The following is a 24,932-nucleotide window of genomic DNA, read 5'->3' as shown; positions in this document are numbered from 1 at the left end:
GAAATCTTCATTTTGTGTTAGTTTGTCATGATTTCTTCACGAAAACACGTTTTCCTATAATGGTAGGTTGAACTCTTATAGGGGAAGCGCAGGTTTCATGAAAACCACTCAGAATGTCAAGTTATAATGAAATCTTCATTTTGTGTTAGTTTGTCATGATTTCTTCACGAAAACACGTTTTCCTATAATGGTAGGTCGAACTCTTGTAGGCGAAGCGCAGGTTTCATGAAAACAACTCAGAATGTCAAGTTATAATGAAATCTTCATTTTGTGTTAGTTTGTCATGATTTCTTCACGAAAACACGTTTTCCTATAATGGTAGGTTGAACTCTTGTAGGGGAAGCGCAGATTTCATGAAAACCACTCAGAATGTCAAGTTATAATGAAATCTTCTTTTTGTGTTAGTTTGCCATGATTTCTTCACGAAAACACGTTTTCCTATAATGGTAGGTTGAACTCTTGTAGGGGAAGCGCAGGTTTCATGAAAACAACTCAGAATGTCAAGTTATAATGAAATCTTCATTTTGTGTTAGTTTGTCATGATTTCTTCACGAAAACACGTTTTCCTATAATGGTAGGTCGAACTCTTGTAGGGGAAGAGCAGGTTTCATGAAAACAACTCAGAATGTCAAGTTATAATGAAATCTTCATTTTGTGTTAGTTTGTCATGATTTCTTCACGAAAACACGTTTTCCTATAATGGTAGGTTGAACTCTTATAGGGGAAGCGCAGGTTTCATGAAAACAACTCAGAATGTCAAGTTATAATGAAATCTTCATTTTGTGTTAGTTTGTCATGATTTCTTCACGAAAACACGTTTTCCTATAATGGTAGGTTGAACTCTTGTAGGGGAAGCGCAGGTTTCATGAAAACAACTCAGAATGTCAAGTTATAATGAAATCTTCATTTTGTGTTAGTTTGTCATGATTTCTTCACGAAAACACGTTTTCCTATAATGGTAGGTCGAACTCTTGTAGGGGAAGCGCAGGTTTCATGAAAACAACTCAGAATGTCAAGTTATAATGAAATCTTCATTTTGTGTTAGTTTGTCATGATTTCTTCACGAAAACACGTTTTCCTATAATGGTAGGTCGAACTCTTGTAGGGGAAGCGCAGGTTTCATGAAAACAACTCAGAATGTCAAGTTATAATAAAATCTTCATTTTGTGTAAGTTTGTCATGATTTCTTCACGAAAACACGTTTTCCGACAATGGTAGGTCGAACTCCTGTAGGGGAAGCGCAGGTTTCATGAAAACAACTCAGAATGTCAAGTTATAATGAAATCGTCATTTTGTGTTAGTTTGTCATGATTTCTTCACGAAAACACGTTTTCCTATAATGGTAGGTCGAACTCTTGTAGGGGAAGCGCAGGTTTCATGAAAACAACTCAGAATGTCAAGTTATAATAAAATCTTCATTTTGTGTTAGTTTGTCATGATTTCTTCACGAAAACACGTTTTCCTATAATGGTAGGTCGAACTCTTGTAGGGGAAGCGCAGGTTTCATGAAAACAACTCAGAATGTCAAGTTATAATGAAATCTTCATTTTGTGTTAGTTTGTCATGATTTCTTCACGAAAACACGTTTTCCTATAATGGTAGGTCGAACTCTTGTAGGGGAAGCGCAGGTTTCATGAAAACAACTCAGAATGTCAAGTTATAATGAAATCTTCATTTTGTGTTAGTTTGTCATGATTTCTTCACGAAAACACGTTTTCCTATAATGGTAGGTCGAACTCTTGTAGGGGAAGCGCAGGTTTCATGAAAACAACTCAGAATGTCAAGTTATAATGAAATCTTCATTTTGTGTAAGTTTGTCATGATTTCTTCACGAAAACACGTTTTCCTATAATGGTAGGTCGAACTCTTGTAGGGGAAGCGCAGGATTCATGAAAACAACTCAGAATGTCAAGTTATAATGAAATCTTCATTTTGTGTTAGTTTGTCATGATTTCTTCACGAAAACACGTTTTCCTATAATGGTAGGTCGAACTCTTGTAGGGGAAGCGCAGGTTTCATGAAAACAACTCAGAATGTCAAGTTATAATGAAATCTTCATTTTGTGTTAGTTTGTCATGATTTCTTCACGAAAACACGTTTTCCTATAATGGTAGGTCAAACTCTTGTAGGGGAAGCGCAGGTTTCATGAAAACAACTCAGAATGTCAAGTTATAATGAAATCTTCATTTTGTGTTAGTTTGTCATGATTTCTTCACGAAAACACGTTTTCCTATAATGGTAGGTCGAACTCTTGTAGGGGAAGCGCAGGTTTCATGAAAACAACTCAGAATGTCAAGTTATAATGAAATCTTCATTTTGTGTTAGTTTGTCATGATTTCTTCACGAAAACACGTTTTCCTATAATGGTAGGTCGAACTCTTGTAGGGGAAGCGCAGGTTTCATGAAAACAACTCAGAATGTCAAGTTATAATGAAATCTTCATTTTGTGTTAGTTTGTCATGATTTCTTCACGAAAACACGTTTTCCTATAATGGTAGGTCGAACTCTTGTAGGGGAAGCGCAGGTTTCATGAAAACAACTCAGAATGTCAAGTTATAATAAAATCTTCATTTTGTGTAAGTTTGTCATGATTTCTTCACGAAAACACGTTTTCCGACAATGGTAGGTCGAACTCCTGTAGGGGAAGCGCAGGTTTCATGAAAACAACTCAGAATGTCAAGTTATAATGAAATCTTCATTTTGTGTTAGTTTGTCATGATTTCTTCACGAAAACACGTTTTCCTATAATGGTAGGTTGAACTCTTGTAGGGGAAGCGCAGGTTTCATGAAAACAACTCAGAATGTCAAGTTATAATGAAATCTTCATTTTGTGTTAGTTTGTCATGATTTCTTCACGAAAACACGTTTTCCTATAATGGTAGGTTGAACTCTTATAGGGGAAGCGCAGGTTTCATGAAAACAACTCAGAATGTCAAGTTATAATGAAATCTTCATTTTGTGTTAGTTTGTCATGATTTCTTCACGAAAACACGTTTTCCTATAATGGTAGGTTGAACTCTTGTAGGGGAAGTGCAGGATTCATGAAAACAACTCAGAATGTCAAGTTATAATGAAATCTTCATTTTGTGTTAGTTTGTCATGATTTCTTCACGAAAACACGTTTTCCTATAATGGTAGGTCGAACTCTTATAGGGGAAGCGCAGGTTTCATGAAAACAACTCAGAATGTCAAGTTATAATGAAATCTTCATTTTGTGTTAGTTTGTCATGATTTCTACATGAAAACACGTTTTCCTATAATGGTAGGTTGAACTCTTGTAGGGGAAGCGCAGGTTTCATGAAAACAACTCAGAATGTCAAGTTATAATGAAATCTTCATTTTGTGTTAGTTTGTCATGATTTCTTCACGAAAACACGTTTTCCTATAATGGTAGGTTGAACTCTTGTAGGGGAAGCGCAGGTTTCATGAAAACAACTCAGAATGTCAAGTTATAATGAAATCTTCATTTTGTGTTAGTTTGTCATGATTTCTTCACGAAAACACGTTTTCCTATAATGGTAGGTTGAACTCTTATAGGGGAAGCGCAGGTTTCATGAAAACAACTCAGAATGTCAAGTTATAATGAAATCTTCATTTTGTGTTAGTTTGTCATGATTTCTTCACGAAAACACGTTTTCCTATAATGGTAGGTTGAACTCTTGTAGGGGACGTGCAGGATTCATGAAAACAACTCAGAATGTCAAGTTATAATGAAATCTTCATTTTGTGTTAGTTTGTCATGATTTCTTCACGAAAACACGTTTTCCTATAATGGTAGGTCGAACTCTTATAGGGGAAGCGCAGGTTTCATGAAAACAACTCAGAATGTCAAGTTATAATGAAATCTTCATTTTGTGTTAGTTTGTCATGATTTCTTCACGAAAACACGTTTTCCTATAATGGTAGGTTGAACTCTTGTAGGGGAAGCGCAGGTTTCATGAAAACCACTCAGAATGTCAAGTTATAATGAAATCTTCATTTTGTGTTAGTTTGTCATGATTTCTTCACGAAAACACGTTTTCCTATAATGGTAGGTTGAACTCTTGTAGGGGAAGCGCAGGTTTCATGAAAACAACTCAGAATGTCAAGTTATAATGAAATCTTCATTTTGTGTAAGTTTGTCATGATTTCTTCACGAAAACACGTTTTCCTATAATGGTAGGTCGAACTCTTGTAGGGGAAGCGCAGGATTCATGAAAACAACTCAGAATGTCAAGTTATAATGAAATCTTCATTTTGTGTTAGTTTGTCATGATTTCTTCACGAAAACACGTTTTCCTATAATGGTAGGTCGAACTCTTGTAGGGGAAGCGCAGGTTTCATGAAAACAACTCAGAATGTCAAGTTATAATGAAATCTTCATTTTGTGTTAGTTTGTCATGATTTCTTCACGAAAACACGTTTTCCTATAATGGTAGGTCGAACTCTTGTAGGGGAAGCGCAGGTCTCATGAAAACAACTCAGAATGTCAAGTTATAATGAAATCTTCATTTTGTGTAAGTTTGTCATGATTTCTTCACGAAAACACGTTTTCCTATAATGGTAGGTCGAACTCTTGTAGGGGAAGCGCAGGATTCATGAAAACAACTCAGAATGTCAAGTTATAATGAAATCTTCATTTTGTGTTAGTTTGTCATGATTTCTTCACGAAAACACGTTTTCCTATAATGGTAGGTCGAACTCTTGTAGGGGAAGCGCAGGTTTCATGAAAACAACTCAGAATGTCAAGTTATAATGAAATCTTCATTTTGTGTTAGTTTGTCATGATTTCTTCACGAAAACACGTTTTCCTATAATGGTAGGTCGAACTCTTGTAGGGGAAGCGCAGGTTTCATGAAAACAACTCAGAATGTCAAGTTATAATGAAATCTTCATTTTGTGTTAGTTTGTCATGATTTCTTCACGAAAACACGTTTTCCTATAATGGTAGGTCGAACTCTTGTAGGGGAAGCGCAGGTTTCATGAAAACAACTCAGAATGTCAAGTTATAATGAAATCTTCATTTTGTGTTAGTTTGTCATGATTTCTTCACGAAAACACGTTTTCCTATAATGGTAGGTTGAACTCTTGTAGGGGAAGTGCAGGATTCATGAAAACAACTCAGAATGTCAAGTTATAATGAAATCTTCATTTTGTGTTAGTTTGTCATGATTTCTTCACGAAAACACGTTTTCCTATAATGGTAGGTTGAACTCTTGTAGGGGAAGTGCAGGATTCATGAAAACAACTCAGAATGTCAAGTTATAATGAAATCTTCATTTTGTGTTAGTTTGTCAAGATTTCTTCACGAACACACGTTTTCCTATAATGGTAGGTCGAACTCTTGTAGGGGAAGCGCAGGTTTCATGAAAACAACTCAGAATGTCAAGTTATAATGAAATCTTCATTTTGTGTTAGTTTGTCATGATTTCTTCACGAAAACACGTTTTCCTATAATGGTAGGTCGAACTCTTGTAGGGGAAGCGCAGGTTTCATGAAAACAACTCAGAATGTCAAGTTATAATGAAATCTTCATTTTGTGTTAGTTTGTCATGATTTCTTCACGAAAACACGTTTTCCTATTATGGTAGGTCGAACTCTTGTAGGGGAAGCGCAGGTTTCATGAAAACAACTCAGAATGTCAAGTTATAATAAAATCTTCATTTTGTGTAAGTTTGTCATGATTTCTTCACGAAAACACGTTTTCCTATTATGGTAGGTCGAACTCCTGTAGGGGAAGCGCAGGTTTCATAAAAACAACTCAGAATGTCAAGTTATAATGAAATCTTCATTTTGTGTTAGTTTGTCAAGATTTCTTCACGAACACACGTTTTCCTATAATGGTAGGTCGAACTCTTGTAGGGGAAGCGCAGGTTTCATGAAAACAACTCAGAATGTCAAGTTATAATGAAATCTTCATTTTGTGTTAGTTTGTCATGATTTCTTCACGAAAACACGTTTTCCTATAATGGTAGGTCGAACTCTTGTAGGGGAAGCGCAGGTTTCATGAAAACAACTCAGAATGTCAAGTTATAATGAAATCTTCATTTTGTGTTAGTTTGTCATGATTTCTTCACGAAAACACGTTTTCCTATAATAGTAGGTCGAACTCTTGTAGGGGAAGCGCAGGTTTCATGAAAACAACTCAGAATGTCAAGTTATAAAGAAATCTTCATTTTGTGTTAGTTTGTCATGATTTCTTCACGAAAACACGTTTTCCTATAATGGTAGGTCGAACTCTTGTAGGGGAAGCGCAGGTTTCATGAAAACAACTCAGAATGTCAAGTTATAATGAAATCTTCATTTTGTGTTAGTTTGTCATGATTTCTTCACGAAAACACGTTTTCCTATAATGGTAGGTTGAACTCTTGTAGGGGAAGCGCAGGTTTCATGAAAACAACTCAGAATGTCAAGTTATAATGAAATCTTCATTTTGTGTTAGTTTGTCATGATTTCTTCACGAAAACACGTTTTCCTATAATGGTAGGTTGAACTCTTATAGGGGAAGCGCAGGTTTCATGAAAACAACTCAGAATGTCAAGTTATAATGAAATCTTCATTTTGTGTTAGTTTGTCATGATTTCTTCACGAAAACACGTTTTCCTATAATGGTAGGTTGAACTCTTGTAGGGGAAGTGCAGGATTCATGAAAACAACTCAGAATGTCAAGTTATAATGAAATCTTCATTTTGTGTTAGTTTGTCATGATTTCTTCACGAAAACACGTTTTCCTATAATGGTAGGTCGAACTCTTATAGGGGAAGCGCAGGTTTCATGAAAACAACTCAGAATGTCAAGTTATAATGAAATCTTCATTTTGTGTTAGTTTGTCATGATTTCTACACGAAAACACGTTTTCCTATAATGGTAGGTTGAACTCTTGTAGGGGAAGCGCAGGTTTCATGAAAACAACTCAGAATGTCAAGTTATAATGAAATCTTCATTTTGTGTTAGTTTGTCATGATTTCTTCACGAAAACACGTTTTCCTATAATGGTAGGTTGAACTCTTGTAGGGGAAGCGCAGGTTTCATGAAAACAACTCAGAATGTCAAGTTATAATGAAATCTTCATTTTGTGTTAGTTTGTCATGATTTCTTCACGAAAACACGTTTTCCTATAATGGTAGGTTGAACTCTTATAGGGGAAGCGCAGGTTTCATGAAAACAACTCAGAATGTCAAGTTATAATGAAATCTTCATTTTGTGTTAGTTTGTCATGATTTCTTCACGAAAACACGTTTTCCTATAATGGTAGGTTGAACTCTTGTAGGGGACGTGCAGGATTCATGAAAACAACTCAGAATGTCAAGTTATAATGAAATCTTCATTTTGTGTTAGTTTGTCATGATTTCTTCACGAAAACACGTTTTCCTATAATGGTAGGTCGAACTCTTATAGGGGAAGCGCAGGTTTCATGAAAACAACTCAGAATGTCAAGTTATAATGAAATCTTCATTTTGTGTTAGTTTGTCATGATTTCTTCACGAAAACACGTTTTCCTATAATGGTAGGTTGAACTCTTGTAGGGGAAGCGCAGGTTTCATGAAAACCACTCAGAATGTCAAGTTATAATGAAATCTTCATTTTGTGTTAGTTTGTCATGATTTCTTCACGAAAACACGTTTTCCTATAATGGTAGGTTGAACTCTTGTAGGGGAAGCGCAGGTTTCATGAAAACAACTCAGAATGTCAAGTTATAATGAAATCTTCATTTTGTGTAAGTTTGTCATGATTTCTTCACGAAAACACGTTTTCCTATAATGGTAGGTCGAACTCTTGTAGGGGAAGCGCAGGATTCATGAAAACAACTCAGAATGTCAAGTTATAATGAAATCTTCATTTTGTGTTAGTTTGTCATGATTTCTTCACGAAAACACGTTTTCCTATAATGGTAGGTCGAACTCTTGTAGGGGAAGCGCAGGTTTCATGAAAACAACTCAGAATGTCAAGTTATAATGAAATCTTCATTTTGTGTTAGTTTGTCATGATTTCTTCACGAAAACACGTTTTCCTATAATGGTAGGTCGAACTCTTGTAGGGGAAGCGCAGGTTTCATGAAAACAACTCAGAATGTCAAGTTATAATGAAATCTTCATTTTGTGTAAGTTTGTCATGATTTCTTCACGAAAACACGTTTTCCTATAATGGTAGGTCGAACTCTTGTAGGGGAAGCGCAGGATTCATGAAAACAACTCAGAATGTCAAGTTATAATGAAATCTTCATTTTGTGTTAGTTTGTCATGATTTCTTCACGAAAACACGTTTTCCTATAATGGTAGGTCGAACTCTTGTAGGGGAAGCGCAGGTTTCATGAAAACAACTCAGAATGTCAAGTTATAATGAAATCTTCATTTTGTGTTAGTTTGTCATGATTTCTTCACGAAAACACGTTTTCCTATAATGGTAGGTCGAACTCTTATAGGGGAAGCGCAGGTTTCATGAAAACAACTCAGAATGTCAAGTTATAATGAAATCTTCATTTTGTGTTAGTTTGTCATGATTTCTTCACGAAAACACGTTTTCCTATAATGGTAGGTTGAACTCTTGTAGGGGAAGCGCAGGTTTCATGAAAACCACTCAGAATGTCAAGTTATAATGAAATCTTCATTTTGTGTTAGTTTGTCATGATTTCTTCACGAAAACACGTTTTCCTATAATGGTAGGTTGAACTCTTGTAGGGGAAGCGCAGGTTTCATGAAAACAACTCAGAATGTCAAGTTATAATGAAATCTTCATTTTGTGTAAGTTTGTCATGATTTCTTCACGAAAACACGTTTTCCTATAATGGTAGGTCGAACTCTTGTAGGGGAAGCGCAGGATTCATGAAAACAACTCAGAATGTCAAGTTATAATGAAATCTTCATTTTGTGTTAGTTTGTCATGATTTCTTCACGAAAACACGTTTTCCTATAATGGTAGGTCGAACTCTTGTAGGGGAAGCGCAGGTTTCATGAAAACAACTCAGAATGTCAAGTTATAATGAAATCTTCATTTTGTGTTAGTTTGTCATGATTTCTTCACGAAAACACGTTTTCCTATAATGGTAGGTCGAACTCTTGTAGGGGAAGCGCAGGTTTCATGAAAACAACTCAGAATGTCAAGTTATAATGAAATCTTCATTTTGTGTAAGTTTGTCATGATTTCTTCACGAAAACACGTTTTCCTATAATGGTAGGTCGAACTCTTGTAGGGGAAGCGCAGGATTCATGAAAACAACTCAGAATGTCAAGTTATAATGAAATCTTCATTTTGTGTTAGTTTGTCATGATTTCTTCACGAAAACACGTTTTCCTATAATGGTAGGTCGAACTCTTGTAGGGGAAGCGCAGGTTTCATGAAAACAACTCAGAATGTCAAGTTATAATGAAATCTTCATTTTGTGTTAGTTTGTCATGATTTCTTCACGAAAACACGTTTTCCTATAATGGTAGGTCGAACTCTTGTAGGGGAAGCGCAGGTTTCATGAAAACAACTCAGAATGTCAAGTTATAATGAAATCTTCATTTTGTGTTAGTTTGTCATGATTTCTTCACGAAAACACGTTTTCCTATAATGGTAGGTCGAACTCTTGTAGGGGAAGCGCAGGTTTCATGAAAACAACTCAGAATGTCAAGTTATAATGAAATCTTCATTTTGTGTTAGTTTGTCATGATTTCTTCACGAAAACACGTTTTCCTATAATGGTAGGTTGAACTCTTGTAGGGGAAGTGCAGGATTCATGAAAACAACTCAGAATGTCAAGTTATAATGAAATCTTCATTTTGTGTTAGTTTGTCAAGATTTCTTCACGAACACACGTTTTCCTATAATGGTAGGTCGAACTCTTGTAGGGGAAGCGCAGGTTTCATGAAAACAACTCAGAATGTCAAGTTATAATGAAATCTTCATTTTGTGTTAGTTTGTCATGATTTCTTCACGAAAACACGTTTTCCTATAATGGTAGGTCGAACTCTTGTAGGGGAAGCGCAGGTTTCATGAAAACAACTCAGAATGTCAAGTTATAATGAAATCTTCATTTTGTGTTAGTTTGTCATGATTTCTTCACGAAAACACGTTTTCCTATTATGGTAGGTCGAACTCTTGTAGGGGAAGCGCAGGTTTCATGAAAACAACTCAGAATGTCAAGTTATAATAAAATCTTCATTTTGTGTAAGTTTGTCATGATTTCTTCACGAAAACACGTTTTCCTATTATGGTAGGTCGAACTCCTGTAGGGGAAGCGCAGGTTTCATAAAAACAACTCAGAATGTCAAGTTATAATGAAATCTTCATTTTGTGTTAGTTTGTCAAGATTTCTTCACGAACACACGTTTTCCTATAATGGTAGGTCGAACTCTTGTAGGGGAAGCGCAGGTTTCATGAAAACAACTCAGAATGTCAAGTTATAATGAAATCTTCATTTTGTGTTAGTTTGTCATGATTTCTTCACGAAAACACGTTTTCCTATAATGGTAGGTCGAACTCTTGTAGGGGAAGCGCAGGTTTCATGAAAACAACTCAGAATGTCAAGTTATAATGAAATCTTCATTTTGTGTTAGTTTGTCATGATTTCTTCACGAAAACACGTTTTCCTATAATAGTAGGTCGAACTCTTGTAGGGGAAGCGCAGGTTTCATGAAAACAACTCAGAATGTCAAGTTATAAAGAAATCTTCATTTTGTGTTAGTTTGTCATGATTTCTTCACGAAAACACGTTTTCCTATAATGGTAGGTCGAACTCTTGTAGGGGAAGCGCAGGTTTCATGAAAACAACTCAGAATGTCAAGTTATAATGAAATCTTCATTTTGTGTTAGTTTGTCATGATTTCTTCACGAAAACACGTTTTCCTATAATGGTAGGTCGAACTCTTGTAGGGGAAGCGCAGGTTTCATGAAAACAACTCAGAATGTCAAGTTATAATGAAATCTTCATTTTGTGTTAGTTTGTCATGATTTCTTCACGAAAACACGTTTTCCTATAATGGTAGGTCGAACTCTTGTAGGGGAAGCGCAGGTTTCATGAAAACAACTCAGAATGTCAAGTTATAATGAAATCTTCATTTTGTGTTAGTTTGTCATGATTTCTTCACGAAAACACGTTTTCCTATAATGGTAGGTCGAACTCTTGTAGGGGAAGCGCAGGTTTCATGAAAACAACTCAGAATGTCAAGTTATAATGAAATCTTCATTTTGTGTTAGTTTGTCATGATTTCTTCACGAAAACACGTTTTCCTATAATGGTAGGTTGAACTCTTGTAGGGGAAGCGCAGGTTTCATGAAAACAACTCAGAATGTCAAGTTATAATGAAATCTTCATTTTGTGTTAGTTTGTCATGATTTCTTCACGAAAACACGTTTTCCTATAATGGTAGGTTGAACTCTTGTAGGGGAAGCGCAGGTTTCATGAAAACCACTCAGAATGTCAAGTTATAATGAAATCTTCTTTTTGTGTTAGTTTGCCATGATTTCTTCACGAAAACACGTTTTCCTATAATGGTAGGTTGAACTCTTGTAGGGGAAGCGCAGGTTTCATGAAAACAACTCAGAATGTCAAGTTATAATGAAATCTTCATTTTGTGTAAGTTTGTCATGATTTCTTCACGAAAACACGTTTTCCTATAATGGTAGGTCGAACTCTTGTAGGGGAAGCGCAGGATTCATGAAAACAACTCAGAATGTCAAGTTATAATGAAATCTTCATTTTGTGTTAGTTTGTCATGATTTCTTCACGAAAACACGTTTTCCTATAATGGTAGGTCGAACTCTTGTAGGGGAAGCGCAGGTTTCATGAAAACAACTCAGAATGTCAAGTTATAATGAAATCTTCATTTTGTGTTAGTTTGTCATGATTTCTTCACGAAAACACGTTTTCCTATAATGGTCGGTCGAACTCTTGTAGGGGAAGCGCAGGTTTCATGAAAACAACTCAGAATGTCAAGTTATAATGAAATCTTCATTTTGTGATAGTTTGTCATGATTTCTTCACGAAAACACGTTTTCCTATAATGGTAGGTCGAACTCTTGTAGGGGAAGAGCAGGTTTCATGAAAACAACTGTTACGATCCAGTCTAGGGTTGGACCGCAACAAAGTGAAAGGGAAGGAGGGATTGGGGAGGACAGGACAACTAGGGCTAGGAGAAGGGAACACGGGACACAGAGGGAGTCTTTTTTTATAGTTTTTTTTTTATAGTTTTTCACAAACACAGTACAAACACTAGGTGTAACGAACGTCAGGAGTGACAAAGGCCAAAGAAACAAACAAAAGCACATCTACCGAGTATCCCAAGCTGAGCTACCTAAGTGAACACAAAGAAAATGGTGAAATGAAACAACAATGCCTAAATCTATCTCCCTGACCAAACAAACAATAATCCCCACGTTAACGAATAAACCAAAAAAGGCAGACACTCCCTACACACCTAGTGAAACACGAAACACCAAGCCGAGGCAAAGGTATCAAAAGGGAAAACCGAGAGGCGAAGTCGAAACACAGGCGAAAGTCCAAAACCAATCAAGCAATCAGAAACAAAGGCGAAAGTACAAATAAGGGCGAGGCGAGAATCGGAAGTCAAGGGCAAAACAGTCATACACGATCAATCAAACAAAGCAAAAGCGAACAGAGAGCGAGCTAGCAGGCGAGAAGCAAGTAGCGGGCAACGAAGGGACGAAGCGGCGAACTCTTCAGCCGGTGAACCGGAAACGGCTCCGAGGGCAAGGGAGGCGGGGTCAGGTCCTGAGGGCGGTGTCGAGGGGGCGGGCGACCAATCGGCGAGTGGGCAGGACGTCCGGAGGACCTGCAGGCATCCTCCTAAACTTACGGCACGTAACACTTACGGCACGTACCCGAAACTTACGGCACAAATTCCTTACGGCACGTAACCCGAACTTACGGCACGTAACACCCCCCCACACAAGAGTGAACCCACACGGGTCACCAAAATACACAGATCCCAAACAAAAAACAACAAAAATCACAAAATAAACATAAGAAAACAAACAGAACGGAACTTCAGGGGAGGTAACAGAGTTATTAGGATCCGGGGTCACAGACTCAATCTTCGAAGGTTTATCCAACACTGGCACGGACATGAACGTGTCCTCGAGGTCAATGTCGGCAAGCTGGCGCCGCTGTGCACGAGTAAGCACACACGCAGGAAACACCGTCGGGTGTTCCACCGCTACATCATTTTCACACAGCACAGGGTCCAGAACGACTTCGGGTAGAGGAACGATTCTCTTCCCCGCTATGTCATTCCCAAGAATAAACGTAATGCCTGGGACAGGTAACTGGGGCTGGACAGCTACTCGCACGTATCCCGAGAAATCGGGAGTACACAGATAAACGGTGTGCAGGGGAACTCCAGCCACACATAAATCAATTCCCTGCACCAACACATCCGTACCACAGTACGTTTTGTCACATAGGGGAATAACTCCTTCCACCAAGAATGACTGAGCGGCTCCCGTATCCCGCAGGATAGTCACAGGGTGCCGAGCATCCATCTCACTGAGCGAAACCGAACCAGTAAATACAAATGGTTCGAAAGCAGCATCAACGCGAGAGGAGGAGGACGAAGAACTGTCGGGGCAGGCAGCAACATTTACTTTCCTAGCTGCTGAACGAGCTTCCTTGCGCTTTAACACAGGACAAACAGATATAATATGGCCCACTTCGTGGCAATAGAAACACTCGCGTTTCTCCACGGGTGGTGGAGACGATGCTGACGAGGGGGAGGATACGACTGGACGAGTTTTACGTGGCAAAGGAATCGGAGTAAACACAGTTTTGTGGGTCAAAACGAACTCGTCAGCGAGGGTGGCAGCTTCAGTTAGCGAAGTGACTTTTTTCTCATTCAAGTACACTACCACTCGATCAGGAACACAGTTCTTAAATTCTTCTAACAGGACCAGTTCCTTAAGCTGGTCGAAGGTAAACACACCACTAGCGCCGCACCACTTATCAAACAAGACGGCTTTCTCGCGTGCGAACTCCACGTATGTTTGGCTGGCGGATTTGGGAAGATTTCGAAAGTTCTGCCGATAAGCTTCCGGCACTAACTCATAAGCGCGAAGCACAGTAGCCTTCACAATGTCGTAATCCAGGCTCTGCTCTAACGCAAGAGCCGAACAAACTTCCTGTGCCTTACCCACAAGCTTACATTGCAGTAACAGTGACCAAAGGTGTTTGGGCCAGTTCAATGTCATAGCAATGCGCTCAAAAATGGAAAAGTAGGCGTCTACCTCATTTTCCCGAAACACAGGAACAAGACCGATGTGTCGGCTCACATCAAAGCTCGATCTACCAATTTCCGGGGAGACAGGCGAGCTCAAGGGAGACCGGGGACGGGGTCTAGGAGCGTCTTGGGCGTCAGCCTGGTCTCGGGCGGAGCGAGCTGCGGGTGGAGGTGTACCTGGTGTGGGTGCTTTACGCGGAAGAGGCATCGGTTTTTGGTCGCCCATGCTCATCCGACGTAACTCCAGCTCCTTCTCAGCCTCCATCTCCATAGCCCGGACACGGAGTAGCTGAGCCTGGTACTCCTGTCTCTTAATCTCAAGCTCGAGCTCCCGTAGCTTAATCGTCAGCAGTAGGTCCTCCCTGGTTGAGCGGGGATCTCCAAGATCCATGCGGTGTCCACTCCCTGGATCGTCGCTGCTGGCCTCCGCTACAGCAGACATCCGAACCGGGGTGGCAGCAACACTAGGGGATCCACCCAACTCAGGCAGTATACCTTGCTGAACCAATTCATCGAGCAGAATTTGCTTAACAACCCGCTTGGAAGCCTCAGCGGGAACCAAAATGTTAAAGAAGTCTGCTATCTGTAGCAGATCATCCTTGCGGCACACATCAAATTGTTCGAGTGTGGGGTAAAGGGTGAACGCAACAAGGTCGAATTGGGCCATCACGATTACTGCAATCACCACAACACCCCCCCACACAAAAAAAATCCGCCAGACAAGCACGAAAGGGAAAGAAGGAAAGGACGAGCCCCCAATTTTGTTACGATCCAGTCTAGGGTTGGACCGCAACAAAGTGAAAGGGAAGGAGGGATTGGGGAGGACAGGACAACTAGGGCTAGGAGAAGGGAACACGGGACACAGAGGGAGTCTTTTTTTATAGTTTTTTTTTTATAGTTTTTCACAAACACAGTACAAACACTAGGTGTAACGAACGTCAGGAGTGACAAAGGCCAAAGAAACAAACAAAAGCACATCTACCGAGTATCCCAAGCTGAGCTACCTAAGTGAACACAAAGAAAATGGTGAAATGAAACAACAATGCCTAAATCTATCTCCCTGACCAAACAAACAATAATCCCCACGTTAACGAATAAACCAAAAAAGGCAGACACTCCCTACACACCTAGTGAAACACGAAACACCAAGCCGAGGCAAAGGTATCAAAAGGGAAAACCGAGAGGCGAAGTCGAAACACAGGCGAAAGTCCAAAACCAATCAAGCAATCAGAAACAAAGGCGAAAGTACAAATAAGGGCGAGGCGAGAATCGGAAGTCAAGGGCAAAACAGTCATACACGATCAATCAAACAAAGCAAAAGCGAACAGAGAGCGAGCTAGCAGGCGAGAAGCAAGTAGCGGGCAACGAAGGGACGAAGCGGCGAACTCTTCAGCCGGTGAACCGGAAACGGCTCCGAGGGCAAGGGAGGCGGGGTCAGGTCCTGAGGGCGGTGTCGAGGGGGCGGGCGACCAATCGGCGAGTGGGCAGGACGTCCGGAGGACCTGCAGGCATCCTCCTAAACTTACGGCACGTAACACTTACGGCACGTACCCGAAACTTACGGCACAAATTCCTTACGGCACGTAACCCGAACTTACGGCACGTAACACAACTCAGAATGTCAAGTTATAATGAAATCTTCATTTTGTGTTAGTTTGTCATGATTTCTTCACGAAAACACGTTTTCCTATAATGGTAGGTTGAACTCTTATAGGGGAAGCGCAGGTTTCATGAAAACAACTCAGAATGTCAAGTTATAATGAAATCTTCATTTTGTGTTAGTTTGTCATGATTTCTTCACGAAAACACGTTTTCCTATAATGGTAGGTTGAACTCTTGTAGGGGAAGCGCAGGTTTCATGAAAACAACTCAGAATGTCAAGTTATAATGAAATCTTCATTTTGTGTTAGTTTGTCATGATTTCTTCACGAAAACACGTTTTCCTATAATGGTAGGTCGAACTCTTGTAGGGGAAGCGCAGGTTTCATGAAAACAACTCAGAATGTCAAGTTATAATGAAATCTTCATTTTGTGTTAGTTTGTCATGATTTCTTCACGAAAACACGTTTTCCTATAATGGTAGGTCGAACTCTTGTAGGGGAAGCGCAGGTTTCATGAAAACAACTCAGAATGTCAAGTTATAATAAAATCTTCATTTTGTGTAAGTTTGTCATGATTTCTTCACGAAAACACGTTTTCCGACAATGGTAGGTCGAACTCCTGTAGGGGAAGCGCAGGTTTCATGAAAACAACTCAGAATGTCAAGTTATAATGAAATCGTCATTTTGTGTTAGTTTGTCATGATTTCTTCACGAAAACACGTTTTCCTATAATGGTAGGTCGAACTCTTGTAGGGGAAGCGCAGGTTTCATGAAAAAAACTCAGAATGTCAAGTTATAATAAAATCTTCATTTTGTGTAAGTTTGTCATGATTTCTTCACGAAAACACGTTTTCCGACAATGGTAGGTCGAACTCCTGTAGGGGAAGCGCAGGTTTCATAAAAACAACTCAGAATGTCAAGTTATAATGAAATCTTCATTTTGTGTTAGTTTGTCAAGATTTCTTCACGAACACACGTTTTCCTATAATGGTAGGTCGAACTCTTGTAGGGGAAGCGCAGGTTTCATGAAAACAACTCAGAATGTCAAGTTATAATGAAATCTTCATTTTGTGTTAGTTTGTCATGATTTCTTCACGAAAACACGTTTTCCTATAATGGTAGGTCGAACTCTTGTAGGGGAAGCGCAGGTTTCATGAAAACAACTCAGAATGTCAAGTTATAATGAAATCTTCATTTTGTGTTAGTTTGTCATGATTTCTTCACGAAAACACGTTTTCCTATAATGGTAGGTCGAACTCTTGTAGGGGAAGCGCAGGTTTCATGAAAACAACTCAGAATGTCAAGTTATAATGAAATCTTCATTTTGTGTTAGTTTGTCATGATTTCTTCACGAAAACATGTTTTCCTATAATGGTAGGTCGAACTCTTGTAGGGGAAGCGCAGGTTTCATGAAAACAACTCAGAATGTCAAGTTATAATGAAATCTTCATTTTGTGTAAGTTTGTCATGATTTCTTCACGAAAACACGTTTTCCTATAATGGTAGGTCGAACTCTTGTAGGGGAAGCGCAGGATTCATGAAAACAACTCAGAATGTTAAGTTATAATGAAATCTTCATTTTGTGTTAGTTTGTCATGATTTCTTCACGAAAACACGTTTTCCTATAATGGTAGGTCGAACTCTTGTAGGGGAAGCGCAGGTTTCATGAAAACAACTCAGAATGTCAAGTTATAATGAAATCTTCATTTTGTGTTAGTTTGTCATGATTTCTTCACGAAAACACGTTTTCCTATAATGGTAGGTCGTACTCTTGTAGGGGAAGCGCAGGTTTCATGAAAACAACTCAGAATGTCAAGTTATAATGAAATCTTCATTTTGTGTTAGTTTGTCATGATTTCTTCACGAAAACACGTTTTCCTATAATGGTAGGTCGAACTCTTGTAGGGGAAGCGCAGGTTTCATGAAAACAACTCAGAATGTCAAGTTATAATGAAATCTTCATTTTGTGTTAGTTTGTCATGATTTCTTCACGAAAACACGTTTTCCTATAATGGTAGGTCGAACTCTTGTAGGGGAAGCGCAGGTTTCATGAAAACAACTCAGAATGTCAAGTTATAATGAAATCTTCATTTTGTGTTAGTTTGTCATGATTTCTTCACGAAAACACGTTTTCCTATAATGGTAGGTCGAACTCTTGTAGGGGAAGCGCAGGTTTCATGAAAACAACTCAGAATGTCAAGTTATAATAAAATCTTCATTTTGTGTAAGTTTGTCATGATTTCTTCACGAAAACACGTTTTCCGACAATGGTAGGTCGAACTCCTGTAGGGGAAGCGCAGGTTTCATGAAAACAACTCAGAATGTCAAGTTATAATGAAATCTTCATTTTGTGTTAGTTTGTCATGATTTCTTCACGAAAACACGTTTTCCTATAATGGTAGGTTGAACTCTTGTAGGGGAAGCGCAGGTTTCATGAAAACAACTCAGAATGTCAAGTTATAATGAAATCTTCATTTTGTGTTAGTTTGTCATGATTTCTTCACGAAAACACGTTTTCCTATAATGGTAGGTTGAACTCTTATAGGGGAAGCGCAGGTTTCATGAAAACAACTCAGAATGTCAAGTTATAATGAAATCTTCATTTTGTGTTAGTTTGTCATGATTTCTTCACGAAAACACGTTTTCCTATAATGGTAGGTTGAACTCTTGTAGGGGAAGTGCAGGATTCATGAAAACAACTCAGAATGTCAAGTTATAATGAAATCTTCATTTTGTGTTAGTTTGTCATGATTTCTTCACGAAAACACGTTTTCCTATAATGGTAGGTCGAACTCTTATAGGGGAAGCGCAGGTTTCATGAAAACAACTCAGAATATCAAGTTATAATGAAATCTTCATTTTGTGTTAGTTTGTCATGATTTCTACACGAAAACACGTTTTCCTATAATGGTAGGTTGAACTCTTGTAGGGGAAGCGCAGGTTTCATGAAAACAACTCAGAATGTCAAGTTATAATGAAATCTTCATTTTGTGTTAGTTTGTCATGATTTCTTCACGAAAACACGTTTTCCTATAATGGTAGGTTGAACTCTTGTAGGGGAAGCGCAGGTTTCATGAAAACAACTCAGAATGTCAAGTTATAATGAAATCTTCATTTTGTGTTAGTTTGTCATGATTTCTTCACGAAAACACGTTTTCCTATAATGGTAGGTTGAACTCTTATAGGGGAAGCGCAGGTTTCATGAAAACAACTCAGAATGTCAAGTTATAATGAAATCTTCATTTTGTGTTAGTTTGTCATGATTTCTTCACGAAAACACGTTTTCCTATAATGGTAGGTTGAACTCTTGTAGGGGACGTGCAGGATTCATGAAAACAACTCAGAATGTCAAGTTATAATGAAATCTTCATTTTGTGTTAGTTTGTCATGATTTCTTCACGAAAACACGTTTTCCTATAATGGTAGGTCGAACTCTTATAGGGGAAGCGCAGGTTTCATGAAAACAACTCAGAATGTCAAGTTATAATGAAATCTTCATTTTGTGTTAGTTTGTCATGATTTCTTCACGAAAACACGTTTTCCTATAATGGTAGGTCGAACTCTTGTAGGGGAAGCGCAGGTTTCATGAAAACAACTCAGAATGTCAAGTTATAATGAAATCTTCATTTTGTGTAAGTTTGTCATGATTTCTTCACGAAAACACGTTTTCCTATAATGGTAGGTCGAACTCTTGTAGGGGAAGCGCAGGATTCATGAAAACAACTCAGAATGTCAAGTTATAATGAAATCTTCATTTTGTGTTAGTTTGTCATGATTTCTTCACGAAAACACGTTTTCCTATAATGGTAGGTCGAACTCTTGTAGGGGAAGCGCAGGTTTCATGAAAACAACTCAGAATGTCAAGTTATAATGACATCTTCATTTTGTGTTAGTTTGTCATGATTTCTTCACGAAAACACGTTTTCCTATAATGGTAGGTCGAACTCTTGTAGGGGAAGCGCAGGTTTCATGAAAACAACTCAGAATGTCAAGTTATAATGAAATCTTCATTTTGTGTAAGTTTGTCATGATTTCTTCACGAAAACACGTTTTCCTATAATGGTAGGTCGAACTCTTGTAGGGGAAGCGCAGGATTCATGAAAACAACTCAGAATGTCAAGTTATAATGAAATCTTCATTTTGTGTTAGTTTGTCATGATTTCTTCACGAAAACACGTTTTCCTATAATGGTAGGTCGAACTCTTGTAGGGGAAGCGCAGGTTTCATGAAAACAACTCAGAATGTCAAGTTATAATGAAATCTTCATTTTGTGTTAGTTTGTCATGATTTCTTCACGAAAACACGTTTTCCTATAATGGTAGGACGAACTCTTGTAGGGGAAGCGCAGGTTTCATGAAAACAACTCAGAATGTCAAGTTATAATGAAATCTTCATTTTGTGTTAGTTTGTCATGATTTCTTCACGAAAACACGTTTTCCTATAATGGTAGGTCGAACTCTTGTAGGGGAAGCGCAGGTTTCATGAAAACAACTCAGAATGTCAAGTTATAATGAAATCTTCATTTTGTGTTAGTTTGTCATGATTTCTTCACGAAAACACGTTTTCCTATAATGGTAGGTTGAACTCTTGTAGGGGAAGTGCAGGATTCATGAAAACAACTCAGAATGTCAAGTTATAATGAAATCTTCATTTTGTGTTAGTTTGTCATGATTTCTTCACGAAAACACGTTTTCCTATAATGGTAGGTCGAACTCTTATAGGGGAAGCGCAGGTTTCATGAAAACAACTCAGAATGTCAAGTTATAATGAAATCTTCATTTTGTGTTAGTTTGTCATGATTTCTTCACGAAAACACGTTTTCCAATAATGGTAGGTCGAACTCTTATAGGGGAAGCGCAGGTTTCATGAAAACAACTCAGAATGTCATGTTATAATGAAATCTTCATTTTGTGTTAGTTTGTCATGATTTCTTCACGAAAACACGTTTTCCTATAATGGTAGGTTGAACTCTTGTAGGGGAAGCGCAGGTTTCATGAAAACCACTCAGAATGTCAAGTTATAATGAAATCTTCATTTTGTGTTAGTTTGTCATGATTTTTTCACGAAAACACGTTTTCCTATAATGGTAGGTTGAACTCTTATAGGTGAAGCGCAGGTTTCATGAAAACAACTCAGAATGTCAAGTATAATGAAATCTTCATTTTGTGTTAGTTTGTCATGATTTCTTCACGAAAACACGTTTTCCTATAATGGTAGGTTGAACTCTTGTAGGGGAAGCGCAGGTTTCATGAAAACAACTCAGAATGTCAAGTTATAATGAAATCTTCATTTTGTGTTAGTTTGTCATGATTTCTTCACGAAAACACGTTTTCCTATAATGGTAGGTCGAACTCTTGTAGGGGAAGCGCAGGTTTCATGAAAACAACTCAGAATGTCAAGTTATAATGAAATCTTCATTTTGTGTTAGTTTGTCATGATTTCTTCACGAAAACACGTTTTCCTATAATGGTAGGTCGAACTCTTGTAGGGGAAGCGCAGGTTTCATGAAAACAACTCAGAATGTCAAGTTATAATAAAATCTTCATTTTGTGTAAGTTTGTCATGATTTCTTCACGAAAACACGTTTTCCGACAATGGTAGGTCGAACTCCTGTAGGGGAAGCGCAGGTTTCATAAAAACAACTCAGAATGTCAAGTTATAATGAAATCTTCATTTTGTGTTAGTTTGTCAAGATTTCTTCACGAACACACGTTTTCCTATAATGGTAGGTCGAACTCTTGTAGGGGAAGCGCAGGTTTCATGAAAACAACTCAGAATGTCAAGTTATAATGAAATCTTCATTTTGTGTTAGTTTGTCATGATTTCTTCACGAAAACACGTTTTCCTATAATGGTAGGTCGAACTCTTGTAGGGGAAGCGCAGGTTTCATGAAAACAACTCAGAATGTCAAGTTATAATGAAATCTTCATTTTGTGTTAGTTTGTCATGATTTCTTCACGAAAACACGTTTTCCTATAATGGTAGGTCGAACTCTTGTAGGGGAAGCGCAGGTTTCATGAAAACAACTCAGAATGTCAAGTTATAATGAAATCTTCATTTTGTGTTAGTTTGTCATGATTTCTTCACGAAAACACGTTTTCCTATAATGGTAGGTCGAACTCTTGTAGGGGAAGCGCAGGTTTCATGAAAACAACTCAGAATGTCAAGTTATAATGAAATCTTCATTTTGTGTTAGTTTGTCATGATTTCTTCACGAAAACACGTTTTCCTATAATGGTAGGTCGAACTCTTGTAGGGGAAGCGCAGGTTTCATGAAAACAACTCAGAATGTCAAGTTATAATGAAATCTTCATTTTGTGTTAGTTTGTCATGATTTCTTCACGAAAACACGTTTTCCTATAATGGTAGGTCGAACTCTTGTAGGGGAAGCGCAGGTTTCATGAAAACAACTCAGAATGTCAAGTTATAATGAAATCTTCATTTTGTGTAAGTTTGTCATGATTTCTTCACGAAAACACGTTTTCCTATAATGGTAGGTCGAACTCTTGTAGGGGAAGCGCAGGATTCATGAAAACAACTCAGAATGTCAAGTTATAATGAAATCTTCATTTTGTGTTAGTTTGTCATGATTTCTTCACGAAAACACGTTTTCCTATAATGGTAGGTCGAACTCTTGTAGGGGAAGCGCAGGTTTCATGAAAACAACTCAGAATGTCAAGTTATAATGAAATCTTCATTTTGTGTTAGTTTGTCATGATTTCTTCACGAAAACACGTTTTCCTATAATGGTAGGTCGAACTCTTGTAGGGGAAGAGCAGGTTTCATGAAAACAACTCAGAATGTCAAGTTATAATGAAATCTTCATTTTGTGTTAGTTTGTCATGATTTCTTCACGAAAACACGTTTTCCTATAATGGTAGGTTGAACTCTTATAGGGGAAGCGCAGGTTTCATGAAAACAACTCAGAATGTCAAGTTATAATGAAATCTTCATTTTGTGTTAGTTTGTCAAGATTTCTTCACGAACACACGTTTTCCTATAATGGTAGGTCGAACTCTTGTAGGGGAAGCGCAGGTTTCATGAAAACAACTCAGAATGTCAAGTTATAATGAAATCTTCATTTTGTGTTAGTTTGTCATGATTTCTTCACGAAAACACGTTTTCCTATAATGGTAGGTCGAACTCTTGTAGGGGAAGCGCAGGTTTCATGAAAACAACTCAGAATGTCAAGTTATAATGAAATCTTCATTTTGTGTTAGTTTGTCATGATTTCTTCACGAAAACACGTTTTCCTATAATGGTAGGTCGAACTCTTGTAGGGGAAGCGCAGGTTTCATGAAAACAACTCAGAATGTCAAGTTATAATGAAATCTTCATTTTGTGTTAGTTTGTCATGATTTCTTCACGAAAACACGTTTTCCTATAATGGTAGGTCGAACTCTTGTAGGGGAAGCGCAGGTTTCATGAAAACAACTCAGAATGTCAAGTTATAATGAAATCTTCATTTTGTGTAAGTTTGTCATGATTTCTTCACGAAAACACGTTTTCCTATAATGGTAGGTCGAACTCTTGTAGGGGAAGCGCAGGATTCATGAAAACAACTCAGAATGTTAAGTTATAATGAAATCTTCATTTTGTGTTAGTTTGTCATGATTTCTTCACGAAAACACGTTTTCCTATAATGGTAGGTCGAACTCTTGTAGGGGAAGCGCAGGTTTCATGAAAACAACTCAGAATGTCAAGTTATAATGAAATCTTCATTTTGTGTTAGTTTGTCATGATTTCTTCACGAAAACACGTTTTCCTATAATGGTAGGTCGAACTCTTGTAGGGGAAGCGCAGGTTTCATGAAAACAACTCAGAATGTCAAGTTATAATGAAATCTTCATTTTGTGTTAGTTTGTCATGATTTCTTCACGAAAACACGTTTTCCTATAATGGTAGGTCGAACTCTTGTAGGGGAAGCGCAGGTTTCATGAAAACAACTCAGAATGTCAAGTTATAATGAAATCTTCATTTTGTGTTAGTTTGTCATGATTTCTTCACGAAAACACGTTTTCCTATAATGGTAGGTCGAACTCTTGTAGGGGAAGCGCAGGTTTCATGAAAACAACTCAGAATGTCAAGTTATAATGAAATCTTCATTTTGTGTTAGTTTGTCATGATTTCTTCACGAAAACACGTTTTCCTATAATGGTAGGTCGAACTCTTGTAGGGGAAGCGCAGGTTTCATGAAAACAACTCAGAATGTCAAGTTATAATAAAATCTTCATTTTGTGTAAGTTTGTCATGATTTCTTCACGAAAACACGTTTTCCGACAATGGTAGGTCGAACTCCTGTAGGGGAAGCGCAGGTTTCATGAAAACAACTCAGAATGTCAAGTTATAATGAAATCTTCATTTTGTGTTAGTTTGTCATGATTTCTTCACGAAAACACGTTTTCCTATAATGGTAGGTTGAACTCTTGTAGGGGAAGCGCAGGTTTCATGAAAACAACTCAGAATGTCAAGTTATAATGAAATCTTCATTTTGTGTTAGTTTGTCATGATTTCTTCACGAAAACACGTTTTCCTATAATGGTAGGTTGAACTCTTATAGGGGAAGCGCAGGTTTCATGAAAACAACTCAGAATGTCAAGTTATAATGAAATCTTCATTTTGTGTTAGTTTGTCATGATTTCTTCACGAAAACACGTTTTCCTATAATGGTAGGTTGAACTCTTGTAGGGGAAGTGCAGGATTCATGAAAACAACTCAGAATGTCAAGTTATAATGAAATCTTCATTTTGTGTTAGTTTGTCATGATTTCTTCACGAAAACACGTTTTCCTATAATGGTAGGTCGAACTCTTATAGGGGAAGCGCAGGTTTCATGAAAACAACTCAGAATGTCAAGTTATAATGAAATCTTCATTTTGTGTTAGTTTGTCATGATTTCTACACGAAAACACGTTTTCCTATAATGGTAGGTTGAACTCTTGTAGGGGAAGCGCAGGTTTCATGAAAACAACTCAGAATGTCAAGTTATAATGAAATCTTCATTTTGTGTTAGTTTGTCATGATTTCTTCACGAAAACACGTTTTCCTATAATGGTAGGTTGAACTCTTGTAGGGGAAGCGCAGGTTTCATGAAAACAACTCAGAATGTCAAGTTATAATGAAATCTTCATTTTGTGTTA

General features: G+C 37.9%; 1 protein-coding gene across 1 annotated transcript in view; it reads right to left on the bottom strand.

The window, feature by feature from the left end:
- Nucleotides 1-15,784, bottom strand: part of LOC140578879 (uncharacterized) — a 170,131-nt gene extending 154,347 nt beyond the window's left edge. Inside the window, exon 1 of the mRNA XM_072700968.1 lies at nt 12,013-15,784. Within this exon, the coding sequence (XP_072557069.1) occupies nt 12,685-14,859 (2,175 nt within the window). The 5' untranslated portion in view covers nt 14,860-15,784 and the 3' untranslated portion in view covers nt 12,013-12,684. The remainder of the gene's footprint in view (nt 1-12,012) is intronic.
- Nucleotides 15,785-24,932: the final 9,148 nt, after the last annotated feature.

Source organism: Paramormyrops kingsleyae, chromosome 16 (assembly GCF_048594095.1).
Source record: "Paramormyrops kingsleyae isolate MSU_618 chromosome 16, PKINGS_0.4, whole genome shotgun sequence".
In the NCBI taxonomy this organism is placed as follows: Eukaryota; Metazoa; Chordata; class Actinopteri; order Osteoglossiformes; family Mormyridae; genus Paramormyrops; species Paramormyrops kingsleyae.
Note: the sequence above shows the minus strand (reverse complement) of the source record. Positions and strands in the feature narration are given on the sequence as shown.